We start from the raw sequence: 22,979 nt of genomic DNA, 5'->3' as shown, positions 1-22,979 counted from the left end.
TAGGTTATTTAAGCTTGTACAGGGCCAATATATTGTGTTGTAAAATACTGGAGGTTTTGGTTTCTTTTTGACCCTGCACTGATCGGGGGATGAGCAGATACAAATGAAATCTTTCATTCTTTCATTCAATCTTATGACAATCCGATCCCAATTGGATCGATTGATAAGTAAGATTTTTCCTCTATCATTATTAACCTACCGGTATACCAGTTTCAAGATCAGTTACCTGATCTCTGTTATTAACAGAGTAAATGTAGTGAATAAACGAGTCTAATATATTCTACTGTAGCCTATTAACCAGCAACACCAGGAGAGACACGTCTGCATTTGAAGTCGATGGTTAAAATATATTCACATGAACTTTCCAAAGAAAATAAAGGAGAAGTGCAAAGCGATACGTGGAAAAAACCAAAGTGAATTAATTCATACTTCCACCTCAGACTGTCCTTTTTTTTCGCCGAGCGACCTGCTGTCGCTCAACAAATACGCAACAGAGGCGCGCAGTGTTTGCTGGGGAATGTAGTTTTTCGTTAAATGGAAATTTACAAGATATCTGTCTAGAGGAGTGAGTGGAGTGGAAATTTACTCTGCCCCCCCGTGATATGCAGAGCTGCGTCTGCCTTGCAGGATGTTTTGTTGAAAGTCATCGATGTTAACCTTATCCTCATCTGACTGCTGAGGCTGCTGTCAATTATTATTATGTGATTATTAGGATATGACTATGATTGGGACAATTATGTTTATTACTATTGTATTATTGTTATGCTGTGGTATGTTTTCATATGGCATGTTATGTTTTGTTATGCTACATTATTATTATTAATATTAGTAGTGGTAGTAGTAGTAGTAGTGGTGGTAGTGGTAGCAATGGTAGTAGTTATAGTAGATTTTCAGTGTCATTACAAGCCTATTAGGTTGGCAAATACATTATGCAGCCTACCTGATACACATACACTCACACACACACACACACACACACACAAATGCAGGATCAAAGTAATTTGATGGCTTCCATTGTCAAGTAGACCTACACACACACACGTTCAGATGATACAATGACACATTAGCAAGCTGAATGTGAAGCCACACACCTACACCTTGCATGCATATTCATTTTATCCAAATGTACATCTCAGGAGCCCACTCTGCATGGTGGTGCTGCCTGATGAGCATTGGAGGTTTGCATTTTCTCCCATATTTCATATAATAAGATCATTATTTTCTTTATAGCTTGAACCTAATATGACTTAACACTGAGGAACAGTATTATGTTGCAACCTCAAACAATGATGGCACAATATATTAGCCTACTGTATATCAGCTGGTGGTGGTAGGCTGTGAGGTGGGAGTTTTCCTCCTATCGCTCTAAAATGACAACCATTTCCTCTTGATCACAAGCCTGATGCTTTCCTGTGAATAGCTTCATATGTGCCAGGTCACTTGTAAAATGAAAACATGTGTGCTTGCAAAAGCTAAGTATGCATAACTTTATATCTCTTATGGGCATTATTATTGCCATACAGGATGAAATTCCCTTTTTAGGGAGGCTTCAGAAAAATCAAAACACTGAAAAAGTCAAAATAAAAACCTTATATTTTTTACTATTATTCAGAGAGGCAGCAGTTTCTAGATTGTTCCACATTACAAGTGTCACCCTAAAATCTGATTAAAGTTCTGTAATCAGCCTGAGAAGGGGTTTCTAGTAGTTTCTCGCTCAGTGACATTGCAACTGTGTTATTTCAGGTTAATTAGCCACCTTGATAAATATTTGTGATTGCATGCTGGAGAAGATTTGGTAAGCTTAATGAGGTCTTTTTCTTTGCTACTGTAAGCTTTGCTACTCTAAGCAGTAGTGTAGTTTGTAGGTTAATAAAAAGTTGGACAACTCTCTCCAGTTAAAGTCACCACAAATATCTATATACAAATGTTGAAATGTATTTTTAACATTTCAACTGTTTTGCTGTAGATGTTACAGAGATGATATATTTTAGAAGAGCTGTCATTGTTTAGTTCCCATCAGTTTGAAAAAAGTATAGGTGTCATTTATTAGTTATTTTAAGTTAAAAAAAATGACCCTGCAACAAAGTGGTAAATTATCTTCCGCAATTAAAACAAGTTGTGTTTAGTGACCACTGACTTCCCGTTTTGAATGACAGTTGCTTAAAATACAGGTGTCCTTCTTATTCTTAAATGTAACCATGCAGGTTAACGCAAGAATGCGGGATAATTAGCTGCAGAAATTTCTAGCAGGAGATTTTGCACCCACACGCGTCACGGGTGTGTCGTGTGGGGCGTGGGCATGAACGGGTGCTTATAAGGGGGGAGAAGCAGGCATCAGAGCTCCTGTGAAACGTAAAGCACAGAGAAGACAACGGGCCACAAACGTCAAATCAACATATTGACAAGGAGCACTGCGTGGCGTGGAAGCAGCGATCTACGGGTCTCCAGGAGAGTCACTTCGTCTTCATCCATATCTCTCCTCTGAGGTGTAAGTTACAGTGTCGTTTTAGCATCGTTAGCGCGTCTGCTAACACTAGCTAACAACGTACATCCTTAGTGTGCATCTGCGTTCAAACACTGGAGCCGGTGAGTCAGACCACACTGGAGTGTCTTTTAAAAAAAAAAAGTGTGGTCATAGGTCAGTGTGGAGCCGGTGAAGCTGTGGTTTCGGTAATGGCAGTTAATATTGATTACCTGTGTCAAATGTGTCACTGACTGTTGAGACATTAGGTCAATATTTTACCAGAAATGGAGCCAGAAATGCTTTAAACACTTGAGTAAGATTATGTCAGACTTGCCTGTAGTGTTAAATATCCAAATATGAATCCTGCAGTGCGCCTAAAATAAGCTAATAATGAGGAACACAAGCTCCCTGAAGATACGCAGCTTTTGCAGTCGGATGAATGACTGTTCCAGAAATTTCCTTCAGCATGATAGGTGCTTCTGTGCTCTGCACGCCTCTGTCGTTTTTCCAACCTTAAGTTTATGTGAATAGTTTAAACCCCCAGCCAGTCTCTATCAAAAACAATGACTTGACAGCATTGGAAAACCTGTAACGCTACTTTATGAGTGGTAAGATTGACACGCTTACTTAATTACCCTTAAGTTGCCAATAAGCTCACATTAAATGACTGCATTCCAATAAGCTAAGAAAGGAGGACACTTCCTGTCACCTTAACAGCTAGCTATATAGAGGCGAAGTCCCTCCCCTTCCGGTGTCTCCCGTGGGACCTTATTTCGGAAAACACTTTATTTGGATAGTCCGCCTACAGGTAGGTTATAGAATATTTTTAACATTTCAACTGTTTTGCTGTAGATGTTACAGAGATGATCAATAAGGTATATGTGACAATTGATGAACAAACCCTAACCTAGATGTTGTTTGTGCCTAAACCTAACCAAACCTTTATTTGTGAAACAGTTGAATAGTTGAAACTCAACTAATAAGCTGTTACAGATACTCTATAAACTATCTGTAGGCAGACTATCCAAGTGAAGTGTAACCAAAACATGTGTGGTAGTCAACAGTGATAGACAAATCATTTTTTGATCCTGTTTGAATTGTGCCATGAATTACACACATGATGTCAATTTTAAAAGATAATTTTGCAAGGCAAAAAAAGTTGCAGTTAAAGGGACAAATTACATATTTTTCCTCTTACCTGTAGTGCTATTTATCTATCTATATTGTTTCGGTGTGAGTTGCCTAGTTTTGGAGATATCGGTCGTAGAGATGTCTGCCTTTTTCAGATATAAACTATATGGCACTTGGCTTGTGGTGCTCAAAGCGGCAAAAAAATACATTTGAAAAACTCAACAGCAATGTCTCTTTCTAGAAATCATGACCAGCTTACTCAAGATAATCCACAGACCTTGTTGGGAGCAGTTTCATGTAGGAACTCGTAGGCGAGCTCTACTTCTACGGAAGTGGGCATGGTTTCATCTATTGTAGGTTGGTAACAATAGATGTTGCCTGGACTGGTGTCGCTTCTCCTTTTGTATTCCACAAAGGCAGTCTCAGGCCACATCTGGCCGTTTAATTAAAGCGCCATTGTTCTGTGCACCAACTATCCATTATGCCACTGTGCCACCATGGCGTCAGCTGGTCTTACCTGCAGCCCAATTAAGCCTGGCTTTTGATATTGTTTTGATTGCTATGATTGAAAGCAAAGGTGAAGCATTCAGTGTCTCCCTTTTTAAGCTGTGTGGTCCTCTGCAAGAGTACCATTCATCTAACATGTCTTTCAGTTGTACAAAGTAAGCTGGTCAACATAAGTTTGGCTTTAATTGTTTTGGGCAGGTGATATTTAGTTGTCTGAACTTTGCTATACCTTAGGGTTTAATTAATTAATTTCTCTTGGCTTCATGCGTGTCAGGGCTGGTTTGCCTTGATATCTCTATTGGTTTTTGAATACCTGACACAGACTCTTTTATTAAACTTTCTTATAGCAGAGCTCCAGTTTCATCGCCACTGGTGGGACTTAATTGTTGGCATAGCCTGAGTCAATAATCTGTTGCAGAAAGAGGAAGAATAGAAGAATTACACTTGTTGTTTTTGTTTAACCCAATTATGAGTCAGCCTGGGCTAAAGTTAGTGACACTGACAGCACCATATATTTTATTATTTTGGCAGTGGCCTGAGTAAGTGCTCTTTAAGTCTGTCTTGGCATACTAGAATGGTAGTGATTATCTTTGAATCCCACATTATATAACTTTGCGAATAAAATTATATTAACTATTGAATGACTTTGCTGTATTTCAGAGTCTCTTGGACAGTTTATGGTGAACACATGGGAGTGTAGCCCTTGATGATGAGATGGTAAAATGAAAACAAAGGCTTCTTTTATTGAGAAGGCTGGTTATGTATAAAGCCTGGTTTTGAAGACAAATGCGTGGGGTTATTTTCTACCATGCATGGCAGGCTGAAACCTCAAGTGTGTGTGTGTGTAACAGCTCACGCATCACCATGCCATTACTTTTTGCTGACATAGGGATTCCATCTCACTGTTATCTCTAAGTGTCTGTTGAATTTGAATTATTTAGCATATGTATATAGCATACAACTAACTGTAAGTTGGTGCTTTTACTTCTAGCCTGAGTTAACTTGTGTGTGCATGGATTATGGTATGGAAAAATTTAAAAATGACATTTTGAATTGGTCCTCATTTTGTGTGATAAGGTAATGTCTTGTTGTGTCCCTGTACTCTTTATTTATTCATGACCTAAACCATAGACTGGAATGCCACAATTTTGTGAGAATGGCTGTCTTTACATTTTCCAAAAATGCTTAGGACAACCTATATGCAGGCATGTTTGTTATCTTAAAGAATTGCAAGATTCTTCTGAAGATGACCTAAGTCAGGCCACATGTTAGGTAATTTAGGAACTGCATAGTCTTTGGCTACATGTTTTTGTTCCTTCTTGACCTCTTGATTTCTTACAGAATGTTATTAAGCTTTCTTTGATGTTTTTACAGTGGCATGGCTTGAGATCTTTGTGTTTAAAAAGATTAAGGAGGAAAGTCATACGCAGGCTGAACCCAAGGACTGGCACTGGAAAAATACTGCAGTTGCAAAACTGAATTAATTCTTATTAATCTTCATGTGGTTTGTAGAGTGCTATGCCATATTTGACCATTTCTTTCATTAGTGATTTTGATCATTTTATGTTATGGATTGTGATATGATGTTCAATTTGACTCTAGTAATTTTTAAACCCCACTTTGCGTTTCTGTCCTGCTTTCAGAGAGACTGTTTTAAACTTTCAAGCATTTGTGTTCGGTCTCAAATTAAGGCTCTAATGAGGTGTTTTTCTTTGTCTTTGCTGTCTTGCAGGAATGTTAACTCTAGGCTTTTCTAGACCAGTGGCCTACAACATCCTCCTCTAAAACTAGAACGACCTCAGTGCCGGTGGATAACTCCCTCCGAAGCACACCTAGTGAATTTGACCTGACAGTGGATACTACAGCTTCCATCCAGACAGCAAACCAAAGCAGAGCATTTGCATTGCTCCTTTTTTAATAATTAAATCATAACTTTGACTATTTGTATTCCCTTTTTTGCAAGGATTCATATAGCTGTGAGATTTTTTTTTTAAAATCTATAAAAATGAGTCCTGGAATGGAAGCAGTGGACATAGCTGTGGTAGCACTGTATTTTGTCCTGGTGCTAGTCATCGGGTTTCTTGCCATGTGGAAAGCCAATCGCAGCACTGTGAGTGGCTACTTCCTGGCTGGACGCTCCATGACGGGGATAGTGATAGGCGCATCACTCTTCGTCAGCAACATTGGCAGTGAACATTTCATAGGCCTGGCTGGGTCAGGAGCAGCAAGTGGCTTTGCTGTTGGAGCATGGGAATTTAATGCACTTCTACTTCTGCAGCTTCTTGGCTGGGTGTTTGTCCCTGTGTATATCCACTCGGGAGTCTACACCATGCCTGAGTACCTCTCGAAACGCTACGGCGGCAACAGGCTAAAGGTTTACTTTGCTCTCTTGTCTGTGTTACTTTACATTTTTACAAAGCTGTCTGTGGACTTGTATGCTGGAGCTCTCTTTATTCAGGAGTCCATGGGGTGGAACCTTTATGTGTCTATTGTACTGCTCATCAGTATGACTGCACTGCTCACTATCACTGGTGGATTGGTGGCAGTAATGTACACAGATGCACTTCAGGCAGTGTTGATGATTGGTGGAGCCCTAACCTTAACTATCATCAGCCTAGCCAAAGTTGGTGGGCTAGAGGGTGTCAGAACTAAGTACATGCAGGCAGTTCCCAATGTTTCTGCTATAATGGCCACTGGAAACTTCACCTATTCTCCTTCCTGCCGCATTGAGCCTAAACCAGACTCGCTACGCATCCTTCGAGGTCCCCTAGATGAAGACATCCCATGGCCAGGCTTCATTCTTGGCCAGACCCCTGCATCTATTTGGTACTGGTGTGCAGACCAGGTCATTGTTCAGAGAGTACTAGCAGCAAAAAACATTGTTCACGCTAAGTGTTCTACACTCATGGCTGGATTTCTCAAGATCCTGCCCATGTTTTTAATAGTCATTCCAGGAATGATCTCCCGCATCATGTTTGCGGACGAGATTGCCTGCATTGGGCCAGAGCACTGTATGGCTGTGTGTGGTTCTCAGGCTGGCTGCTCAAACATTGCCTACCCACGCCTGGTCATGGCAGTGATGCCTGTGGGCCTCAGGGGTCTGATGATGGCAGTCATGATCGCTGCCCTGATGAGTGATCTAGATTCGATCTTCAACAGTGCAAGCACCATCTTCACACTGGACATCTACCAAACTTTTCGAGGGAAGGCGTCTCAGCGGGAGCTGCTGACTGTGGGCCGCATGTTTGTTGTGCTCATGGTGACGATCAGCATCGCCTGGGTACCTGTTATTATTGAAATGCAAGGTGGACAGACATACCTCTACATCCAGGAAGTTGCTGGCTACCTCACTCCACCAATTGCTGCCCTCTTTCTGCTAGGTGTGTTCTGGAAACGGTGTAATGAGAGGGGTGCATTTTGGGGAGGCATGACAGGTTTCACATTTGGTGCCCTACGACTGATACTAGCTTTTATTTACCGCCAGCCTCCCTGTGACCAGCCAGATGATAGGCCTGCCTTCATTATTAGTGTTCACTACATGTATTTTGCCGCTGGGCTGTTCTGGATATCAGGATTGGTGGCAGTGGTGGTCAGCCTCTGCACCTCTCCACCAGATGAGGAGCAGGTTCGCACCACCACAGTCTGGGGGCTCCGCTACGTTGAAATGGTTACCACGAAGGACCAAGATGAAATGTACAGACTGACTGAGAAGAGCCATAGTAATGGCGATGGAAGCCTCCATAAAGAAATGCCCCTGGATGTCAGAAAGGAGAGGTGTTTGGATGGGGTGGATGTCAAACTCCTGGTCCCATCGACTAACTGTGACCCAGCATCCCCTAGTTCGGAAACACCCCCTGCCACCACTCCTGCAGAACAAATTGGTAATGAAAGGGTGGAGATGATCAGAGCAGAAGAAGGCTGCCATTGTAATGGGGAGACTAGCAGGTGTATGCGTTTTCTGGAATGGTTTTGTGGATGTAAGGAGGGTGCACAGAGCGTTCAGCACAAAGTAGTGCAGGAGGATGCAAGAGTCATTGCAGAGATGCTGTATGAGACACCTAGAGTTAAACTTCTCCTCAACTTGGGACTGTTATTCGTCTGCTCTGTGGGCATCTTCATGTTTGTTTATTTCTCACTGTAGTTGAACCCTGCACTGAACTAACGGGGACTGGTATGGGGGCTTTTATTGAGGTGAAAGTTATGTGGGGGGCTGGGGGCTGTTACAAACATTTGAATCTTCAGAGATTTGAGAAGCTCTGTCTGTAATATTTACAGTTGTCTTTTGTAGCTCTCTAACAGGGATCTAAGCTTATTCTAATCATTTTTTTTAAATGATTAAAGCTTCTCCACACAAGACAAATTGTACTCCTTTATGACTATGAAGCTTATTTGGCACTGGCGTGTCCATTTTGTACAGTGCTTGTTGTTAATCCTGCATTCAGAATATCTACTGGTATTTTTAGAATTGTTGTACTCTTAAGTGAATTTAATATTTGCCTTATATGCACTTGTCTTTTTTTGTATGGTGAAAAACAAATGTATTCTGTGATTTGAGCTTTTTTCCTCACTTGTTGAAAATAACTGTAGGCTTAGTTGATGGTGTAGCATACATACGTTTCTGTATGATTATTACATTGTATCAGCAGAACTTCAAGTATGTGATTACTATTTAATTTTTATTGTGCCCTGGACAGTCATTTCAAGGTTATTAGCAAATTACCTAATAAATATCCCATTTATTTTGCTGAAGAGAATAAGTAGAAATGAACTCTCTTTTCTTAAGGGGACCATTATGAAGTTTGTAAAACAAGAGTTAATATTAAGTGCTAAGAAGCATTGCTTCTCTGCTGCTGTTGTATATGGCCATTATGTTTATGGTGACTATCATAAAGACTGGTGTGATTTAGCCTACTTGCAGGTATTGCATCAAAAATAGTCAAGCTTACAGTAAATGTATGGTATTTTGAATATGTACGTGCTTTGCAGCACGGGAAATGAAGAGAAGAAGAACAAGATTAGAAATTGTTATCCTTTTAAAAAAAAAAAAAAAAAAAAAAAAAAAAAGTCATCCTAAGAGAAGAAACTTGATATAGTATGGTACGTATTCATTTTGATTGGCTGTCCAATGTGTTATCACTGTAAGGGACTTTATATATTGTGATTTCTACTATTGTGTTTTGTTTTTAATATTTTTTGTGTGTGGCTGTTTTCTGTTACATTTCAAAGCTACCATACAGCTTTTTATGCACTATTATTGTATCATAACAAAAAGCCACAAGTACCAATGCTCATGATTCTGTATCAATTTACATTTTATGCATCTCACATCGGAATCTCTTGTATCTACTGTGTGTCAACTGTGTGTCAATGTACCTTTAGTGCACTGCGGTCTGAAATGTCATTTCATCTTGTTTCAAGTGCATCTTTTATAAACCTCTTACCACATGTCTTTGTGTGCAATGCTAAAGTAAAAGAAAACAAAAAATAAAGAGTTCAGCTTTATGTCCTGAAAATGTTGTGCAATGAATACCACTTTTGTTTAAAGCCATTTGATTAACAGCTTCGTCATATAGTACATTTTCAGTTAGCTGCAGAGAATGAAAATGCAAAGCAGAAATGACATTTCAGACGTTTGGTGCAGGATTATCACTGGATGAGCTTACTCATGACATTATCAAGGGTAATTCAACCAGGTGCATTAAGTTGCTGGCCTTCTGAATTTTGGTCATTATTTCCACAGTGTAAGGTGTCCAGACATCAACACCCTCACTCCCAGAATACAAAAAAATAAAGAAAAACATTTTGTGTTATATGTAATTTTGGATTTGTTGAATGACCTCAGTCCAAAATGTCAGTGTTATAATGTGACAGACCAATCCTTTTTAATGTCAGGCATAAATGATGCATAACATATGGAGGATTGATAAGTGATGATTGCTGTATGGGAAAGAGCTTTAAAACCTTTTTTCTTTCTGAGAGAATATACATTATTTTTATGGATTTTATTTTTAGAGACTGAAAATAAAGTTTCTGTGGAGACAAAAAGACAAATGTGTACTCATTATTTACAGTTGGAGGATATGCTTTCTTGCCACACTGGCTAACATAGTCAGTTTTGCTCAACATTAATTAGTTCCTTGTAAAGTCAGGTGATTTGTTGACTTGTTGGGTACTAAAGAATATTGCAACACCAGAAACATTCTTTATTGATCATGTGATTATCAGCTGGTTCCAAGTTGTAAGAATATGTCAGCATCTGTTTTAATGAAATAGCAGAAGGAGTTTAATTCAGACCAGAATAGTTGTGGACTTTGAAATTTATCTCATGTGGTTTTGAAATTTATCTCATGTGGTTATGCTGATACTCATTTTATTACAACTCCTGAGTAACTGCATTATTTGTCAGTGATGTTTTGAAACTTATTCCTGCATGTGGTGATTGAGATTTTGTTTTCAAAAGCCCTATATATTTTGGGGCTTTCTGTTATGGTTGACCAGGATTACATAAACCCCAACAAGGCTTTATTAATCTGCTCAGAACCAGAAAAGGACTGGGTGATTCCAAGCTTCTTTACATAAGATTCAACCGATCAAAAAGCCAGGATCAGTGGCTTACAAATGTCCACTTCTTACCAGTTTAGAGCCATACGTCCATTTATCCTGTCGACCAAACCTCACACTTCTGTAACTTTCCATAATTAAGAGTGGATTAAAGGTTACCTTGTGAAAATACTCTTAAAAATGTAATGCTACTTGTTAGGAAGCACAGAGGCCAATGTGCGAAATGCAAAAATAAGCAATATCAAAATGGCTCACATAGTTAGGTAATGTTCACTAATACACTATTTTTAAGAATGACACAATCAGAGCTCTTGAATCAATCTCTTTTAGTCAGAGGGTGGCATTTAGAGGGCATGAAATGTTTTCCTATTTGGACAGTGACTCATATCACTAATGTCCTATGACTGCCCATAGCAACAAGTTAAAATGTAGCATGCACACTACAAAAGGGAGCATGTGGGTAGCAGTTGGGAATGAATTGAGAAAATAACCTGCCTTACCTTGACAAAAGCAGGTAAACACGTAACTCTATTAGTAATTCGCTAAATGGAAACCTTTGTTTTAGTGTTACCTCAAAGCCTTACCTTTAGTTCCTCGCTTGATTTCAGGAAGAGTACATTTCTCTCATGAAAATGTGATGTTGATCTGTGCAGGAAGATGTGATTAATGTTTGTGCATCATTCACTCAACCATGAGTGTGAATGACTATGAATGTTTCATCATGTGTGAGGATGACCTTAATTCACCTCTGCTTGAAGAGAGCTACAGCCCTTTACACCCTGCAGCATATGTCAAACAAATCATTCAATGAAGATTAAATGCCTCCCAATGTTGATTCTGAGCTGAGATTGGACAATACCTTCTCTGTCCCTTAAATGTTATCACTACTGTGGTATTAGTGTATTTATTTTCTGGGGTGGAAAGTAACCAAGTACAATTATTTAAGTACTGTACTTTTGTATGGAGAACTAAAACTGAGTCATTTTTGATTTGATTAGAGTAGAAGTAGAAAGTAACCTAACACTGAAATACTCATTAAAAATACAAGCACTTCAAAAGTATGGAGCCCCAAAACTGACAAAATGTAGTAAAAGGTAATCCGTAATATAACTGAATGCATCAATAAATAATATTGTTAAATCATTAAAATGGAGTGTAAAACATGATAGCTTCATACTTTTCTTTTAACCTCCAATCACTTGGTAAAAGACTGAACTGTAGTCTACAGGCATGCTTGCGGTTCTGTTAAGCTGTACTTATGCAACCAGTGCTTTGAGCTAAATGCTTGATTTATCTTGATTCAGCGTGTTGGCCTGCTAACATTTGCTAAGTAGCACTAAACAAGAACTACAGGTAAGGATGATGGAAATGTCATTAGTTTTTCAGGTATTTGGTCATAAATCAAAAGTATTGGACAAATTACAATTTGATCTGATTAGGGGGCTGAAGGCAAAGTCAATCAAAGTGATTACAATTCATTCTGAAGGGGAACATGAATGTCTGTACCAAATTTCAATCCATCTGATATTGAGATATTTCACTCAAAACAAAGACCTGCTGGTGGCGAGGATCACAAAAGTCATTAGGATACATCCTGTGGGGATCATGAATGTTTTTGTATAAAATTTAGTTCAAATACATTTAGATGTTCAAATATTTCACAGGATAAGTGAAACCTTTGACCTGCTGGTGGCGCTTAATCACCCAAGTCACCTGTGTACAACCTCTGGATACAATGGATATCTGTACCAAATTTCATGTAAATTAGTAAAATAGTTGAGATATTTCAGTAAGGCAAAAGTGCGCTAGAGGAAAAGTCAAAGGATCACCAAAGTCAGAGGATTCATACTTTGGAAACCATGAATATCTGTACAAAATGTCATTGCAATTAATTTTAATAGTTGGTGAGATATTCCAGACTGGACCAAAGTGGTGGACTGATCGAGAGACTGACATTGCCACTAGCATGGCTAAAAATTCTATTGTGTAAAAAATTATATAGCTTTATACTTAATACTTTTCCATTAACCTCCAATCAGTTAGTAAAAAAATTATAAAATAATTTTAAAATTATAGATTAAACTTCCCAAGACTATAAGCAGTTAAAATTAGCTAAACCCCTACCAGCTACGAATATTGCATTTACCTGTTAATGCATCATGCATCTCCAGTTCTTTTGATGCTTTAAATGCATTTTGTTGCTAATACTTCTGTACTTGACCTTGAATACAGGACTTGTAATATTATTTTATAATGTTGTATTGCTACTTTTACTTAAGTAAATGATCTGAAAACTTCTAAAGTTTTATAGATCATCTTTACAACTTTAGCCATTTTTAAAAGATGGATAGCTCTCACGTAAATGCACTTATTCAGTGGATACTCTACCTGTGCACAATAACCCGTGCTTGTGTTTCCCCTCTAATTGTATACTTAAGCTCTCTGTGTTGGTGTTATTTACATTACTGCTGTAAGACACAACACACACTTCTGAGTTTGACAGTGCTTCAAACAAGTTTGAATTCTCTTTGTAACTTATTATCATTCTGTGTCTCTTACACACTTTGCTTACTCCTCCACAAACCCCCACCCGACTCATACCCTCCCTCTTTCCCAAAAGGAAAATAATGATATTGTCCTTGTGGAAAAGTACTGGCATCCAGGCTATGCTTTGTCCATTGTATATTTTGGACAGTGAAAACACAGACAATAGTCTGAAACAAATGCTTCAAATGGCTTCACAGCGTTGGAATGATGATATTATTAGATGGAATTAATTAGGCTGTATGCATTATAATCTGTCAACAGCTTTGTGTAACATGCATAAAAAAAATAAAAATTGTAATTTTATATGAATGTAATTATATATTGTATAGTTATTTTTATGCGGGGGGGATTCATCATCAGCATATTCAGTGAAGCCAGGAGACAAAGTATGCCAGTCTTGCAACTACCAAGCCCCATTGCATACAAGAACATAGCCAAATACGCACAATATTTTAAATGGTCCAAAAGCCTATCCATTTTTTGCAGCAAGAGTATCAGTGTGATATTATTGTTTAATGATAATGTTAAACTGCTTGGCAGCAGCTCATAATAAACCAAACTGTTTACCTTGAGCTGGGTGCTCAAGTTATATTAAGCTCAGGGGTTGAGGAGGTAACGTTCGTTGACCATGATGCTCGGCATTATTTTAATAATTAATAATTATTCAGTATTGCTAATTATTTCTCAAAACTTCCTCAAGCATTCAATTCTTAGGTAAATAACAACAGGAAAATGATTTCAAATGTTTTTATATTTTGCATCTGGCAGAAAGTGCTGTGCAAGTCTGCAGCAGGAAGCGCTGCAGCACCCGCAGAACCCCTACTTCTCACAGCCCTGAAGCTGGGGGAAACAGCTAGCCTGGCCCTCAAAGCTCAAAATTCTGCGTACCATCACCTCTAAGGCTTACTACTTATCTTATGTTGTTTTTTAAATCTGTACACAATAGAAATATAAAATCGACAAGTTGTAGTGTTACATAGTTACGCTGAAACTATGTTTTAGCAGGCAGCAGCTAGGTGCCGTAACTTCCTGGAGCCAAGCTAAGCTAATTGCTTTGGCTCTGGCTCCATAACGCAGAGACATGAGAGTGGTATCGATCGTCTCATCTAATTCAAAAAAGCACATAGGTCAAATTATTCCTTTTACTTCCCACTGCCTGCCAATTAACTGGGGACAGCACTGTCAAAAAGAGGTCCATCGCTACTTTCCACAATGTTTCTTTTGTTACTCTGTTGCTGCATGTTTCCATTGTTTGTGATTCAGTATTTGTTGTTTTTTATTATCATTTATGCATTTATTTTTATATATCCCTCATGTTCCTGCTTTTGCCTTTTGTGTTCTGTTTTTTTCTTATGATCTGAAAATATCATCCACCACATCAAGAAATAGAAGTTTGCTCTTGTAGAGGGTCTGTCTTTAAAGGTGGTGGTGGCTAAATGGAGTGGGGGATAAAATACATTAAAATAATACATTTACAGGTAACAGAGGTAGCTGCATTTCCTGGTGTATGTTTAAAACTAACTATGATACTTAAGGTTGGTGGACTGTGTAAACACCTGGGACAATGATGGAAATAAGTCCAGGACGTTATTGTTCTATTCCTATAAATATATTAGACTGTTGTCGATAAAGCAAAAAGCAAAAACTTTACCTGTGAAGGTGAGGTAAAGGCTGTTGTAAGTATATTTACATTTGAAACACAATTATATCAATGTTTATGCTTTCACTTCATGCATATTTTGGTATTTATTGCATTTTGTGATTTGAACTGTGTTTTCTTAATGTTTGTGCTTTCACTTTTGTATTTGTTTTATGCTTACAGTAGTAATGCACTATTCTTTGATCCAGCAGCTGCATCCAGATGCACATTGCATCTTGTTGAGCTGGGGAGGATGTGACAACTTTGCAAGTTGGGTTTACAAGGCACAAGCGTCAGAATGCCTTTAACTCCATATGTTTCTGTCAACAGAGAGGCAGTACCATTCATGCAACAGCTGGGTTCAACAGGGATGAGTGGCAGTTAGGCAGTTCAGGGTGGAGAATTGTGGGCATTAGGCCTGCTGACCTCTCTCTCTAATAGACAGATGCAAATTTCCCATCCCTTCCATCAGGATAACCCATTCAGTATCAATTCTGCTTCACAAGGAGTCCTGGGTACATATTGAAAACAAACAATAAAACTATGAACACACTGAAACATATTAAACAATAGTAACAGTCAGCACAGTCATCTGCAAGGCTTATATTGAAAAGCCTGGAGACTAGTTTGTTCTCTTGTAGGGCTCTTCAGCTGGTGAGGCTCTTGAACGCAGCCTTTTTGAATACAGGGGTTTCCAGAAAATTAGGACCCAAAATCCAAAATCCTTTGCTGTTGACTCGGTGCGACCATTGGGCTGGTGGTGGAGCCCACATAAACAGTTCTGTCAGGTATTGGGGGCCAATATGATGCACAGATTTGATTTGAAGACTGTAACACAGTTACTTTAATTCTGTTAACTATGCTTTCAATACAAGCCATTTGCAGAAGTTTGACTATCTTTGTATGGTCTTTCAGAGTCTGGCCTGTCATAAGGCAAGACGCTCTGTTGATAGACATGCAGCTCTGCTGAAATAAGTAATTCACTACCAATGTTTTCTTTACCAGTGATGCCAATGTAAACTGCTTCATTTTTTAACATACTTCAGGTGGTTTGATGATAAGCATACCGGCTGCACAAGCTAGTCAATCAGCTCACTTGGTGAAGTCTCTGTTTGTGAGGAAAACCTGCATTGCTTTGCATTACCACGCAGATGGCTGCCAGTCTCTGGCCTGTAAAGGAAGTGCAGCGGATGTCCGCAAGTCCACAAACTTTCTAGGACCTCAGCACTTTGCATCTAGGAAAATCAGAGATTTGAGTGATCAGTGAATATTGATGCATAGTGTATGAGTGAGTATTACTATATAAAACTTAATGTTTTATTTTGTCTACTCCTATTAATTATGAATTACCTCAACCATATCATTGCAACTAAAGGATGAAATCATGGTTATTAAGACTATACTACAACTAAAAATGAAAGTGACAGATCTGTTTTCTGATATGAGCTGAGCTAGTTATTGTTATTAGCAAGTTACATATGTACATATTACATAACGTTTTACGTTTGTTTTCCCATCACAATGAATACCTTTTTTGCACTTATTTAGTCATTTAATGATTTTTAAACTAAAAATGTCTATGTTATTCATTCTTATTGGGATGAGAACAGAAGCAGCTGTTTAGGGAATGTGGAGCAAACACATAGTCAATGCGTTCCTGTCATTCCCCGTGCACAGCCCCGACTAAACTATAGAGGCATGCCTGGTATTCTGGCATGAATCCATGGAATAGGGCTTAAATGGCAAAAGGAAATATTTACCTCCCTTAGTAATAACAGTGGGAAGAATAGTGTATAGGGCAGCAACAGGAGAATCAATGACGCATGCGGCCTTTTCCCGTCTTTATGGGTCAAACTGACCAGTGACAACAACATTCTTGATTAGTGACAAATCAACAGCACGCCTGAGTGTCAAGTGTAAACTGCTGATAAAGAGTTTGCTGATATGAAAACACTTAGTTATTGATATGATGCAGAAACTAATAGCAGTTTAGTTTGTATGTAATGAAGCAAACCCTATCAGTTCTCATTCTTAGAGAAAAACAATCCTTATCATATTTGCCACATGGTCCCTTAATAGCATGGGACTATGAACTCACTGCCACGACATCCAGAAAGTAGGTGAGGGTGTATGGACATTTATAAGACAGTAGAGAGGGAGACAGTGATGGCTCAGGTTAGAAACATGTAATATTTCAAGCCTTCTTGTACTAACATGTTTTGCATTTTCCTGGAAGAAGCAGTGTCATAATTGTGTATGATAGAACTAGGCATTTCACCAAATGATAAATAGCAGTGTTATCATAGCTTTAAAAGGCTACTACTTTCGAAATATATGATTTCAAATGACTTTAGAAATCTTCTGTTTGTCTTATGTCATTGTTTTAAATACATTAGCTATGAAAAATGTTAGGAAAATGCTAGTTAGTCCTCGTAAACTTTTGACTTTTAAAAGTAAGCCATGATGTTTTGCAATACATACTTTGCTGTCAGTTAAACTGATTATCAAACTGAGCACTGAGTAACCTAAGCACTGCTGCAGGTGTGTCAGTGTGATCCAATTTAATGCAAAACAGATTAAACGAAAATATGATGGCTAGTCCTCTTTACTTAATTATTGACCATTAAAAGTAACCCATGCTGTTTTAATAAATACCATTGATACTCGATCAGTTCATTTATTGACAGATCTGCTGGAGTTATGGTAGCGACGTATATCACTATCTATCTATGCCTGGACGCCGCCCAGTCAATAAAAAGTAATTGTACTGGTTTACCAGACACTCCTGACTGTTCTGGAACAAATTTATGTGATTAAACAGGAAGACAATTATCATTCTAATTTTCAACCAATCATCTTTTTAAATCTACGTTACCAGTTTTGTCTCTCTGTTATTGTAGTCTAAACTGCTTTGCCCCTCAACCACCCCATTGCCCCACAGCCATCACCAGTGTCAGGCCTCGTCAAGGTGTCCATTTATTTTTAGGTTGTAACATTACAAATTGATCAAATTGATGTGGTCATCACCTCTTTTTTAAAGAAAGCATCTGTTCACTTGTGGTGTCTTTACTGACAGAATTGTCAAATGACTGACGTGTTGCACAAATTCCTTGGACCTAAGGTAAATGTGACTGTAACTTTACTCTTTGGTTAAAGGGGTTAATCAAGCCTGCTGTCTAGCAGCATGTTGTCATTTTTTGATACTACCACAGGGGCCACCAAAGTTAGAACTTTTCAAACTCTACACACAGCTTTAACAAGTCAATTGATAAACAAATTTATAGCAGAAACCCAGTGAATGTGTACAAAGAAAGAAAGGAGTGAAGGGGAATAGTCTTGACAAACTGTTGGTTGGTTTTATCATGAAATATTCTTGCCCACTCTTTGTAAGTAGCTGTCTATCAAACAGCAATTAATCATCTTTGTGACTCAACTGTACTTGGCTGTCGGCCTATGTTTTGTGCTGAGTTGAGAGATTTGCAGAGGTGGAGCATGGGAAAATAGCTATGCTAACTATCAATAACAAGGGTTAAATGCAAATGCCAAGAAGTTCTTTGTTTAGAGCCAAGTAGTCAAAACACAAAGTGGGTTTAGATTCAGATACGTGGATCTGGCCAATCACAATATGGCCTCTCGATAAAAGAAAGTTAAAAGTATCAAAATGAGCAGTGATTAACTCTTCCAGGATCTCTGTTTTGAACATGGATTACAGATTCCTCCAGGTCTGTCAATGCCGGGCAGACATGTCAAATGAATCTTCACTTACAGCTGCATCGCCATGCAACAATAATGTAACTTTGACTGTCATGATAAAAACAGTGTGACTTTAACATGTAACTGTCACAGTATCTCTGGATAATCTGTTCCATTATGAAACTCCTGATGGTCTCAAATCTAACCCTAACCCTAATCCATAATAAACCTGGCCCTGAATCTATATTGATCACTGCTCTTGTTAGGCCAGAGTTCAGGTGTATTTACCTTTACAGCAGCTCAGTGAGATAACAGATGTGATCATCACCTGCTCCAGGAAAAGGGAGTGGTAACAGAAGCAAGAAGCATAATGTACGTATGTGGAAAAGTACTGCTGCATTGTCCTTCAAGGTCAAACAAATCAGAAGGGAGAGATATGGAGGATGACTCCCATCCCATCCAGCAGTAATTGTGCTCATTCATTATGCTGACTCCTTACTTACAGAAGACTGGTTTATGTTCATGCTTTATGAATGACATAACACCAGTTCCCCACAAGCACACACATACACACACTAACATAGACACTTAACATGTGAGGCAACAGAACACGCTTTGGATGAGTGCATTCATGTCAATGTGCATAAATAAGTAAGCACAGCATACGGTGTCAGTGTGTGTGAATCTGCATTTCAGAGTTTATGTAACATTCAAGCCTAGCAGGGGGGTTTATGGTTCACTGGCTACTTTGGCACTGCCCTCTCTTTTGCATATGCCAGTTGCTTTGGGGTTTCCGTTGCTGTTCTGGTCCGTCTCTGACCCCTGATGTTTAATCCAGCCAGGCTTGTGATGATGTCAGATGGCCTTTGGTTATTTCAGTCATAGCTTTGCTGTCCTTAACTTGTTTACACCCAGGGGGGAGCTGTATTTCACAACATTTTTGATGTACTTTGAATTAATCAAGTATTTCTATCATATGGGCCTTTTTGCATATTTAAAGTATGTTGAGGGTAAAAGTATTCCAGCTTTAAAGCATTGTTCGGTAACATGATAAGGTACCCTTTATAAAGGGTTTATAAGTTGTAATTAATTGTTTCCTTAATGGTTGACTAATGCTTTACAGATAAGTTGTAAGCCATTAATAAGAACAACTTTTGGGTGGCCAGATTGTGAAAAATTCCTTTGAGTGGTCGGACCATTTGACCACTTATTTGGACCAAAGGGTCCTTTACAAAGGGTGCCTTATTAGAAAGTTTTAGAAAATGTTACAGAATAACGCTTTGAAGCTGGAATACTTTTAACCTCAATATGCAATGTTGCATCAAATTATACCAGGGTGTTTCTGCCATTGCAAAAAATTTGTCTGCTATAGCTTACTGCTCTGAGTGAGTTTACTTCGTACATAATGTGGGAAGGATAACAAAGCTGTTTAGGTTGATGCAGTACCCCTGTCCTTCATTGTGAAAAGCATCAGATGTTCTGGTCCCCTGTTGTCAGTTCATTTCAACACACATTGTGTTGTAACAGGCTTTCATCACACTGAGCCAACAGAGAAATTCCTGATCTTCTAAAGAAACATTAAGTTGTGAAGCATGAGATTGAGGAAAAAATCCAGGGTCATGACAATGTGGAGGTTTGGATACACTTAGAATATTTTATAATAAGCCCATATTTGCACATGCAAATTTTCACTTGTAGGTTTTGCACGTGGAAAGCCCTGCATTTGCAATGTAGATAACATTCCCTTTTTTATTTCATAAAACCTTTTTTTGCATAGAACAGTTTAACATTTTAAAAGACATATTGCACATCAGATTAGGGTCTTGCAGTTAATGTTTCCCTCTTCTCATCTCTCCACTGCTCCTTGAGGCTGTGGAATTTTACCAGTTACAAGCTCATTTTCAATTCCACTTTTCTGTGTTTATGTATGTCTGTATCTGTTTCTTTGTGTTTGTGTTTCTTTGAACATACTGTTCCATTTTTCTCTTGTTTCACTACAGAGCAGAAAGTCAGCATAGCGACCACCCGCTGGCACTGCACAGCAAAACATAAATGATCTGGGAATGATCAGAGGTGGTGGAAGTCATCTACTCCAGCAGTGTGGCTCTGAGGGGGAGAAACGCCGCCTCTTCAAACACAGTGTCCCGTTTCAAGGATTCTTGTCAGCAAACAGATAACACACTGAAGTGTCCTTGAGCAAGACAATGAATCTCTAATGACCTCAGGGTGCTGCTTTGTGGCTGAGACTGATACCTCATTTTACCTTAAATGAAGACTCCATTTCAATTCCTTACTTAACCAAATAGCACACATTTGATTTTGATTTTACAGGAAGACAAACAATGTTAATTTGATAATTTGATAATGAAGTAATCATTGGCATATTTCACTGGAGAAATGTAAGTGTAAGTATGCCTCTGAAATGTGTTGCATTATACTGCCATCTAGAGGAAGCTACATTAAAACTGCCAGACTGATAATGTTCCCTTGTATGGTACTCCCTCTGTGTGGGCAGATTAGGAATTACAGGTGAATAAACACAACCAGACTTTAAAAACCAGTCAGGTCGATATCTCACCCATATTTGTTACCATAATTTGAGAAAGATTTGTGTGTGTGTGTTTGGTTATAAGCTGGAGCTGGAGGAAATATCAGCATACTGTATGCCTAACATTTTCAAGGTCATGCCCCACTATCTTTCCCTCAAACCCCACTGTTCAGCCAAGCAGAAAAGATTAAAAAAGTAAACAAAGTATGAGCAGTGGTTGACTGCGTACCCGTGAGTTAATGACTTTGCTTCTTACTCTAACCAGCTGTGCTCTCTGCCAGTGCCTCTTTATACTGTTCGGTTTTTGCTCCCGGTATCTTGATCTCCTGACCAATTTCATGATGTGGCCTTCGAAAACCTGGCAAAAGGTTGGTACAGTATAGAAAAGCTGAAGAAATTCTGTATGTGGTTGACTTGGCTTGAATGAGGGTAAGTGGTTGGACAAAATTATTTTGAAAGGTCAGTTTGGGCACTGATGATTTGACCTTTTTTAGAACTCTATTACTTGTTGCATGCTGCTTTAAAAACTCTAGCAGTGTTTGCTGTGGTCACTAAATTAACACAGTTTTGTTGTTCTGCTTGCTCTAGAATTAAGTTTGCACAAGTTTAAGTTCTGTAGTTGTATTAATGGAATTTGGATACAATAGACTAAATTTACTGTCTTAAACTATCTGGAAGTAGTAGAAAATCATCCTTTCTTTTTCCTCCAACTAGATGAGTGCATCGGATTGGTCCAACCTGACCCTTAACCTGGAGGAGTCCCTGACCAGTGCTTTGGGTCATTACCTGGACAACTGGAGGCGCAACGTGACAGCTGCTGCCAACAGTTTGGATAAGATTATGGCTGAGGAGAACTTCAGGAACGTCATCTGGTATCTGGCAGTGATGATTGGCATGTTTGCCTTCATTGTTGTGGCCATCCTGGTGAGCACAGTCAAATCCAAGAGGAGAGAGCATTCCAATGACCCTTACCACCAATACATCAAGGAGGACTGGACTGCTCAGATACCACAGAATGACGTCATTAGATAGACACTTAACTCACAGCAAATCATTATTATCATCAGTAGCAGGAGCAGCAGCATAACTATAACAGATTTTCACAAAAGTGGTCCTTTCTCATGATCAAATTTGTAATCAGAATAATAAAGTCTAATTGATAATAAACGTGTATCTAACTTGTGGTTTAGCTCTTTAGATCTCTAGATCTTTAATCCATTAACATCAATAATGCATTAGGACAGGGGTTCCCAAGCTTTTTTGCTGTACTGTGTTATTGACACCACGTGTTAGCTTCCAAATGTGTTCATTTAAATTAATTTTGAAGAGGATGTTATTTAACACTATTAATTGTATAAAAGTGACCCTGAAATAATACAATTTAAAATGGCTGAATTCCATTTAGCTGCTTCAGTTTCATCGTTCTGGTATCATTCATGCTGGCTTGCTGTCATGGCGTACTGGGACATTTGAATAGAACAGAGCCATCGTTAATGTTATTAGTAACACCTGTGTATTTCCTCTTGACAAGTCAAAATGTCTGCTTTGAAAAAGGCCCATTGTTGCCATTTAGTAACAGCTATCATCTTCAGCCACTATATATAAGTTTAAATGAAATATATTACATTATTTGCTTGTTACTGCCCTTTGGACATTCATGCATATTTCACTCTATGCTCTTGTTCGACATTTTGGGAAATTACCCTTATTCACTTTTTATTCAAGAGTTAAATAAAACTTCTAAATTCCTTATCACATACCTTGTTTGTTTAATTCATACACATACAGAAATGTAGAAACAACAAGTTACCTGCAGTAACTATTTCTTAGCGAAAAGAAGCTGGGTACAGTTACTTCCTGGAGCTAATCAGTTAATTGATAGGCCGTTT

At 38.6% G+C, this 22,979-nt stretch overlaps 2 protein-coding genes across 4 annotated transcripts; both read left to right on the top strand.

Annotated features, from left to right (window-relative positions):
- Positions 1-2,349: 2,349 nt before the first annotated feature.
- LOC122885439 (potassium voltage-gated channel subfamily E member 2-like) lies at positions 2,350-22,261 on the top strand. Of its 2 annotated transcripts, XM_044216523.1 has the most exons (3): positions 2,350-2,488; positions 20,543-21,458; positions 21,805-22,261. In XM_044216523.1, the coding sequence occupies exons 2-3, from the start codon at positions 21,330-21,332 to the stop codon at positions 22,120-22,122; spliced, it is 447 nt and encodes a 148-aa protein (XP_044072458.1). In that variant the 5' UTR covers positions 2,350-2,488; positions 20,543-21,329; the 3' UTR covers positions 22,123-22,261. The 2 variants fall into 2 exon arrangements, with proteins under 2 accessions (XP_044072458.1, XP_044072459.1); XM_044216524.1 differs by lacking the exon at positions 20,543-21,458 and having other exon boundaries at positions 2,357-2,488.
- Positions 2,352-20,366, top strand: LOC122885437 (sodium/myo-inositol cotransporter-like). 2 transcript variants are annotated; one of them, XM_044216519.1, is made up of 2 exons: positions 2,352-2,488; positions 5,835-20,366. In XM_044216519.1, the coding sequence occupies exon 2, from the start codon at positions 6,108-6,110 to the stop codon at positions 8,241-8,243; it is 2,136 nt and encodes a 711-aa protein (XP_044072454.1). In that variant the 5' UTR covers positions 2,352-2,488; positions 5,835-6,107; the 3' UTR covers positions 8,244-20,366. The 2 variants fall into 2 exon arrangements, with proteins under 2 accessions (XP_044072454.1, XP_044072455.1); XM_044216520.1 differs by having other exon boundaries at positions 2,450-2,586.
- Positions 22,262-22,979: the final 718 nt, after the last annotated feature.

The sequence above is a fragment of the Siniperca chuatsi genome, linkage group LG12 (assembly GCF_020085105.1).
Source record: "Siniperca chuatsi isolate FFG_IHB_CAS linkage group LG12, ASM2008510v1, whole genome shotgun sequence".
Lineage (NCBI taxonomy): Eukaryota > Metazoa > Chordata > Actinopteri > Centrarchiformes > Sinipercidae > Siniperca > Siniperca chuatsi.
Note: the sequence above shows the minus strand (reverse complement) of the source record. Positions and strands in the feature narration are given on the sequence as shown.

Coding starts and splice junctions, on each gene's coding strand:
- LOC122885439 (XM_044216523.1), top strand. CDS start 21,330: ATGACTTTGCTTCTTACTCTAACCAGCTGTGCTCTCTGCCAGTGCCTC. Junction 21,459..21,804: donor CTTCGAAAACCTGGCAAAAG/GTTGGTACAGTA, acceptor TCCTCCAACTAG/ATGAGTGCATCGGATTGGTC.
- LOC122885437 (XM_044216519.1), top strand. CDS start 6,108: ATGAGTCCTGGAATGGAAGCAGTGGACATAGCTGTGGTAGCACTGTAT.